Source organism: Tupaia chinensis, unplaced genomic scaffold (genome assembly GCF_000334495.1).
Source record: "Tupaia chinensis unplaced genomic scaffold, TupChi_1.0 Scaffold000651_1, whole genome shotgun sequence".
In the NCBI taxonomy this organism is placed as follows: Eukaryota; Metazoa; Chordata; class Mammalia; order Scandentia; family Tupaiidae; genus Tupaia; species Tupaia belangeri.
In genome coordinates, this window is record NW_006160172.1 from 648,769 (window position 1) to 657,464 (window position 8,696).

Below are 8,696 nucleotides of genomic sequence, written 5' to 3' on the forward strand. Positions count from 1 at the left end.
ATGAAGGAGAGTCACTGTATGTCCCCACTTAATATATACTGAATGTTCACACTCTATAACTGAAACGGATTGGCTAAAGGATGTACAAACAGAAGAGGTGGATGTGAATGCCAGATGTGGTGTGTGTGGAGGAGTGGGACCTGGGGAAAAACATTTGAAGGAGGGATACAGAGACAGCATTGTTGAGACAGGGAGGTAGTGTTGTTATATTTTAATCAACTCAACTGGGAGAAATGTTCACATATTAAAATGATCACCTTGTAAGCTAAATAATGTGACTGAATGTATTAAAATATGTAAATATAAATATATAAATATAAAAATTAAAAAGTATAATTTGTAAATAAATAAATAAATAAATTCAGCTTTATAATAAAAAAAAAAACACAATGAGATAACACCTAACCCTATTCAGAATGGAAAAGATTCAAAAAAAAAAGTAAATGCTGGAGGAGATGCGTCGAAAGGGGAACTCTCCTATATTATTGGTGAGAATGTAAATTGGTCCAGTCAATGTGGAAAACAATATGGAGGTTCCTCAAAGACCTGCAAATAGAACTACCATATGATCCAGCAATTCCACTTCAGGGTATCTACCCAAAGTATAGGAGAATGCTCAGTCAGAAACAGTGTGGCACATATACTCCATGAAATACTATTCAGCCGTAAAAAAACAAGACCCTGGCATTTGATAGAAAGTGGACAAACAAGGAAGATGTTATCACTGACAGAATCAAGTCAGGCTATGAAACAGAGATATTGTATATCTCCACTTTACATATGTAGTAGAGACTGAAAGATTGGGGGATATAAAAACATTGAAAATTGTTATGGACAATGGAGACTAAGTGGAAGGAGAGTTGGAGAGGGGAAGAGTGCAGGAAGGGTAATTTGGGAATATATAGAGAAGTCAGTCATTTGTGGGACACAGACATGGTTTGTTTTTTGTTGGTGATGATGTGTATAGTATTCTCAACGTGGCCTGCTATGTAGCGTATATCATATTGGGTAAAATCTCTTTACAAACTAAATGATGTATAATAATTTAATGTATAAATAATAATAAATAATACATTTTTTTAAATGGGCAATGATCAGCCATTGTTGCCCAGGCAGTAAGGTACCACTGCACAATATAGGAACTATTTGAGGACCTAGTTGAATTTGAATCCTGGATTGACATGAACACACCTGGAAAGACCCTGGCATTTGATAGAAAGTGAACCAACAGGGAAGATTTATTGCTGACGAAGCAATAAGTCAGGGGCACCCATGATCCTGGCAGGCTGGAAGGTTTGGGGGAGGGGCATGGTCATATTTTATGAAGGGTATCGCTCTTTCTCTCAAAAGAAAGAAGATAAAAAGGAAATAATCTGAATAGGCATTTTGCTAAAAAAAAAAAAAGACATACAAGTGGCCAACAAGTATATGAAGAAATGCTCAACATTGTTAATCACCAGAGAAATACAAATAAAATGAAATGCCACAATGAAACATCATTCACCAATTACAATTGCTTTAACAAAAAGAAAAAATATATATGATGGTAAGGATGTGAAGAAATGGGAACTCTTACACAATGTTGTCAGGGTAATAATTTAGTACAATCACTCTGGAAAACAGTATGTGGGCCCTTCAAATAACTAAAAAATAGAGCTACCATATGACTCAGCAATCCCACTGCTGAGTATAAATCCAAGCAAGAAAAATCAGTTCTTTGAAAGTTATCTTCACGCATGGTCATTGCAGGACTAGTCACAGTAACCAAGATATAGGACCAATGCAAGTTTCTGTCAATGGATGAATGGATAAAAAAAAAAGTGCACATATACACAATGGAATACTATACAATTTTTAAAAAGAACACCCTCTATATGTGTTCATACAGAATGAGTCAACCTGTAGGACATAATGCTAAGTGAAATCAGCCAGATACTTCAGTTAGAAGGTACTGAAAGAAAAGTACTTTATCATCTCACTCACATGTGAAATCTCAAAAATTTGAACCCATTGAAGCAAAGAGTAGAAAGGTGGTGATCAGGACCTAGTGGGTGGGGGGAATTTGGAGATGTTGGTCAAAAGTTAGAAGATGAGTAACTCTCAGTTATAAGATGAAATCGTTTTAGGGGATCTAATGAACAACATGGTAGCTATAGTTTCTAATGTATTGTTTATTTGAAAATTGTTCAAAGTTCTTAAATGTCTTCACCACACACATACACACCTGCACACACACACATATGCACACACATAATGCACACACAATGGTAACTAAGTAGAGTGACAAATATGTTAACAAATGTGATTGTGGGGACCATTTCACTGTGTATATATATGCCATATATATATATATTATATATACATTTTTGTTTGTTAATTATAACCCAATAAACCTAGAAAAAATTCAAAATAAATTGTACTTAAAAGCCAAGGGAAAAACACATTATACAGGAAAATAAAAGTATTTGAATAGAAGTGACAATATTATTGTTCATACAGCAGAATCATATAGCTAGAAAAATTGCTGAACAATTACTAGAATAACTATGAGAGTTCAAGAAAGTAGCTTAATTAAAGATAGAATAGTTTCAAGGCCAGCAAGTGGTATGGAGGCTAAGGCACTAGATCTCACAAGGCTAACTACACAGTGCAGAGTATGAGTCTCAGACCCAGCAACCTAAGAATCCAGCCAAGACAGTATGTGTGCATGCCCAAAATCCCAAGAGAAAAATGGAGGAGAAGGGATTAAGGGTGACCATCCCTCTGGAAGGTGATTTCTCTATTTCCCCCTCTTTCTCTGTCTCTGGTGAATGCACATGCCCTACAGCAAATAATAATAATAATATAGCTTAATTATTTTTTCTGGACATTCAACAAGACTTACTTCAGTGAGGAATATAATGATGATGACTCTGTCCTCAGTAGTCCTGGGACCACCTATTGAAAGCTTGTAGAGGTAATGCAAGGTCTCCGGAAACTGCTGAAATTTATAATCACTGAGAGTTCTGTAAGAATAGTAATCTGAATTAGCAAATGCTAATAGTGGCAAAGAATCATTATCCTCTTGTACCTCCCAGGTAAAAAGAAACATACTCTCTAATATTCCAGAATCTAAAGTGCAACTGCACTATAAATTCTGTAGACTCTGGAGAATGAGTATGCTTGGGTTACTGCCAATATCCCTTTCTTAATGTCACTCCTCTGTCCTGTTTCTCCCACCTTTTGACACAGAACAGAATGCCCTATTATAGTGCAAGCTCCCTCAATCCCGGACCAACGAGAAAGAAAATAGCTATCTAGTGCTCAATCCAAAATGGCTGCATACAGGTTCCTTTGTAGTTTTGGAGCAAACCCTTCCTTCCAATGATAAAAACACAGGAGAGAGTTACTCAGGAAAAGAGATAATGAGCCCCGATTCACTGAGTCATTCTCCATAACACACTTGTGCAGGGGCTAGGCACACAGTTGTGCTGGTATACTGCTTGGATCAGACCAGAAAGGGCAGGATTGGGAAGGTTATGAGACAAAGTCTGCAAATCAGGACTCCAGGCTGCTCTACAAATCATCTGGGGTTCTTGTTAAACTGCTAGTTCTAATTTAGCAGGTCTGGGATGGCCATAAGATTCTGCATCTGGAACTCCCAGGTGCTGGTGATTGCTGTGCTCTGCACATTGAGTAGGAAGGTCCACGGGGACTTCTTAGCAGGCTGACTTGGTGGCACAGCAGTTACATGCTGGTGAAGCAGAGCTGGATCCATATGAAAGTTCATGGGGTGGGTTGGTTCTGGGGTCAGCCCGTGCATGCCACGTGTACGTTTCCATGATCCTGCTGTCTGGGCAAGTGGGAGGTATATTGCAAATGAGTGGATAATGGGGGAAATCACAGGGTAAAACCTACTGATGATGCTTGGTTTTTTCTGTCTCTCCTGTCTCTCACTCTTGGGGAAAAAAGACTTAAAAACAAAGCAACACAAGTACTTTTTTGGGGGGAGAGATTTTTGCTATAGGATTCATGCACTTGCCAAAAAGACAGAGACAGAGAGACAGAAGGCAAGAAATCACACCCCCTCCCCATGGGGGATGGCCATGCCGCAATCCCTTCTCCTCCATTCTCCTCTCGGGATCTTGGGCAAGCATGCACACATGCCTGGCATGAGTTTAAGCCACCAGGTCCAGGATTTGAACTACGGTCGACTACCTGGGAGTCCAGTGACATAGCCATTACGCCAACTGCTGGTCCCTCACAAGTACTTTTTAGATACCCTTAGAGTAAAACTTACCTAGTGGCCACTTATAGGATATAGATATACTCTACTTTTTTATAATAAGCTGTGTTCCTTGAAAGCACCAGGAGCCCATGGACCATATATATTGTACTTTCTGTGTTACTCATGCTTCAAGAGGTCTGTGATGTTATCAGAGCCCTGCATCTTGATTCTTTATCAGAAAATATAAGTCCTATAATCAGAAACTTGTTATTCACTAAAGGGCCAACTAGAAACAAACCTTTTCAATTGAAAAAATAAAAATCCTCTTCTATAAAAATCCTTTCCCAGGGATCAGCAGTTGTCATAATGGCTATGTTGCTGGACTCCCATGTAGTCGACCACGATTAGAGTCCTGGACCTGGTGACTTCAACTCACACCGGGCATATGTGCGGGCGTGCCCAAGATCCCGAGAGGAGAATGGAGGAAAAGGGATTGCGGTGTGGCCATCCCCCTAGGGGTGATTTCTTGCTTTCTGTCTCTCTGTCTCTTTCTGGTGAGCACATGCGCCCTATAGCAAAAACCTCTCAAAAACAAAACAAAACAAAATCCTTTCCCAGATTTACATGGCTCATTGGGAAGAGGCTTTGTGCAGATCTCTCTAAAGTGGGAGTTTCCTGAAACTGTCAGATGACTACAGAGCAGGGACCAGTTACCATCAGAGGGAAAAACAAGACTCAGCTCTAGTTCTCTTGGTTTGAAATAGAAACCAGGTCTCTGGAGGGTTGGGTGATCAGGGTTGTGGATCACCAGGCAAGAGGGTCAGAAAAGGGGAACATATCCCCAAATAAAAAAATCCCTTCAAGTAACTGAAGATGTAGAAATCAAATCATGAAGAGAGATTTGGAAATCAAAGCAATGTCAACTGTGTTCCCACATGGCCTAACTGCAGGCAAGTGGAGAAGAGGGGACAGAGACTGAGGCCCACAGGTAGTCTCCTGCTCTATTTTTCTTTTAATACACTTTTAAAAAACCTTTTTTCCATTATTATTATTATTATTTATACATTCAATCACTATATGTCATTTAGATTATAGAGACTTTACCCAGCATTATGTACATCTCAGTGCAGTTGAGAATACTATACACATCCTCAGCAGTCTCCTGCTCTTACTTGGCAATGAGGTAGACCCCGTGATGATGATACTGCACTTGGCCATACTGCTCCCAGCAGTTCTTTTTCTGTAGAGCGGCATCCACCTGTTGCAGTCCAGAACAATTCAGTAGAACTCTCAGGGCATCCCGAGCATACCTAAGGTCACAGAAGAGTAGGTCATCACCTGACAATGACCTTCACAGACTAAGAGCACCCGCCTTTCATCTCATTTTGGGCAGGAAACATGTTTAACAATGGGGATGTTCCAAAGGAAGGAGACTGATAATGGCCTTCATCATGTCTGTTTAGCCATACACTGAGTAGCAGAGTAAAACTGAAGCACTAAGACCAAGGGTTAATCAAAAAACAGCTTGTTAGTTTGTTCACTTATTTGGAAAAGCTGTTCAATGATGCAATGACTTGCTAAAGACCTTGACTTTCTTCTGTGGATGCCATGAATTAATAGGATCTATTCTCACCCGCTCAGGATGATTTGGTATATGTCTGATTACAGGACAGGGAGTGGGTTATGCATCATAATGGGCCTGATTGTGTTTTAGAGCTCAGGCTGACTTAGAAGCCCGCTAGGGCTCCAAGGGAAATAGACAGTGGTGTTGAGACTTCCCTTCAGGGCAGAACTGACTAGTTTCTCTTGGACAAAAGGGAATTGCTGAACCTCTCCCTATGAGGACAGGTGAGTGGATGTCATCATAAACCCATATATCAGTCTCCAACCATAAAACCTCAAGTTCACAGAGCATGTTTGTGCAAGCTATTTTTTTAACATACACAATATCCATGCTAGGCCACTCCCTAAGACTAAGCAATGGTAGTGCTAGGCTATATCCAGCTTGGACCTGAGGCCTTGCCCTGCTGTTGTGCCCTAGGTAGCCTCTCACTGATCAAGGAGTAATGCAGGAGTAACTGGTGTCCTGTGGTTCTTGCCATACTACACACACTTGGGAAAGGCCCTAGCTAATGTCTAGGTACTTTTCTGAAGGCATTCTATTCCTGAGAGGAGGGAGAAACATAACAGAAAATGTGCTACACATGTAACTGTAAAGAATCCCTCATGAATCTGAGAGAGTAGCAACAGCTTGCTGCTCAGTGCTGATCCCTTGTTTAATCTGAAGTGATCACCATCTGCTCACAAAGGACTGTCCTGCTCCAGTGGCCTCATCCGGCTGCTACAGGAGTGTTGAAACATGAGGGCCATCAGTAGTTGGGGGAAGAAGTGGATCATTGCTTTCCTGTAAGAGTCAATGGGCAGCAGGGTACATAAGGCCTGGGATGCCTGCAGGGAAGGAAGAGAGTGAAGAATGTACCATTTCCCTCAAAATCCAGACCACCTCACTAAAGGGAAGGAGGGCCCTGGCAATCCTCCTGCCACTTCCCTGGAAGGAAATCAGAAGTATGCATGCCCATTCATTCCTCAGTAATAGTCACCATGTCATTGTGAACCAGAAACCATGCCAAGCTTCCTATGGTAAGGGGCTCCCAGAGTAATATAACCCCCACTACCAAAACATCAGAAGGCAAGCTGGTTCACAGAAAAGGCATACAGTCCAACAGGGTCCCCTTCATAATGTCTCCTAGCAAGCCAGTTCTTTCTTGTGCTCATGCATTACAGGAAAGGGAGATGGCTAGGAGGAGGCAGGCAGGTATCCAACAGATCATTCAGCATGCTGACCACTATAATGCCCACCAACAATATCCACAAACAAAAACACATAGTCCAACACCTCACATTTGTGAATCAATGCAATTTATTTTTTACTACAGCTCTGGATTTTACTCCCAGGCATGGTTATTTGGGTCCTTGGGAGATATGCAATGATGAATGATAAGATTATGCCTGTCAAAGTCTGTATGATCTAGCTGGTAGCTAGATCATCACTTTCTGCCTTTCTCAGCTCACTACACTCTGTGACTTCCTTATGCTCATTGACAATCAGGTGAATGCCCTTCATGCAGGAGCTTGACCCTTTTCTCTGTCTAGAATTCTTTTTTTGTTTGTTTTTAAGAGAGAGATTTTTGCTACAGGGTACGTGCACTTGCTAGAGAGACAGAGAGACACCCTTGAAAGAAAGCGAGAAATCATCCTCCACAGGGAGGGGGGAGGACATCCCACAATCTCTTCTCCTCTATTCTCTTGCATGCCCACACACGCAGCATGAGTTTTAAGCCACCAGGTCCAGGACTAGAACCATGGTTGCCTACATGGGAGTCCAGTGATGTGAACATTATGTTAGTCCCTAGAACTCTCTTTCACAGATATATGCAAGAAGCACACCCTCACAGACTCAGGTTTCTGATTAGATATCCCCTCAACAGAGTGATCTGTCCTGACTAGCTCACCTAATTCCTCCCTGTCACTTTGCCCATGTCAATCTATATTTCTTATCAATTTATACCATCTGACATAAGACATGCTTGTCTGAGCATTGTCTGTGTCTCTTACACAACAGAAGCTCTGTGAGCAGAATGTAACACAGAGCCCCCACCACTATGTGCCGGATAAATGGATGCATGAAAGGAGGACCATTTTGGGAAAGTATGGAGGTGCTGTGTGAAGACAGGGTTTTCCATTATCAGGGCATCAATACCGAGAAGAAACACTCGTCACATTATTTACCGCCAAGGGCATCATGTTGATATCATCCAGAGAGAAGTGTCTTTCCGTGAGGGCATTCTTCATATCTCCAGTCTTTCCTTTCAGTATCAACAGTATTGTCTTCAGCACCTGTGAGGCCGTGCGTGACTCCAAACCCACCGCATGCCACATCAGCACCAGCGTGCTGCAACACACCCCAACCCGGAGAGTCAGTTTCCTACTCAGTACATGACAAGCATTGGGAAGAGGATTTACTCAGCAGAGATGGGCAGACAAACATAAAACAAGCTGAGAGTCTCAGTTATAAATGATCCTCTTAGTCTCACCCGCAAAAACAGAACAAGAAAGTACATAAGATTTTATGGAAAAGATCAGAAGTCTGTCAGTTCATCTCCTACTCCCACCTCAGTATCTATCAAGTCTAATGTCAAGAACAGGTCAGTATTTTGCATCTCATACTCTCCTTGCTCCTCTCACCAGGAATAATAGAATATTTCAAAATGGATATGGAAATACAAATGAATATAGAAATTAATATATAAAAAAGTAAATAAACCTAAATACATTTTTGTAAAACTAGCTAACTACCTAAAATAAAAAGGGAAAATACAAAGCAAGCATAGTGGACTGAGTAATTTTGCCAAATGCCACACATTTAATAAGTGACAGAGATGTGACTAGAACCCTGACTGTTTGATCTCTCGTGCCTTAGCTTCTTTCC

At 41.1% G+C, this 8,696-nt stretch overlaps 1 protein-coding gene across 1 annotated transcript in view; it reads right to left on the reverse strand.

Moving 5' to 3' along the window:
* MROH9 (maestro heat like repeat family member 9) overlaps positions 1-8,696 on the reverse strand; it is a 102,520-nt gene that overhangs the window by 69,636 nt on the left and 24,188 nt on the right. The window contains exons 4-7 of the mRNA XM_006159769.1: positions 7,997-8,159; positions 6,513-6,655; positions 5,380-5,517; positions 2,885-3,005 (exon numbers count right to left, since the gene is read on the reverse strand). Of these exons, the coding sequence (XP_006159831.1) occupies positions 2,885-3,005; positions 5,380-5,517; positions 6,513-6,655; positions 7,997-8,159 (565 nt within the window). The remainder of the gene's footprint in view (positions 1-2,884; positions 3,006-5,379; positions 5,518-6,512; positions 6,656-7,996; positions 8,160-8,696) is intronic.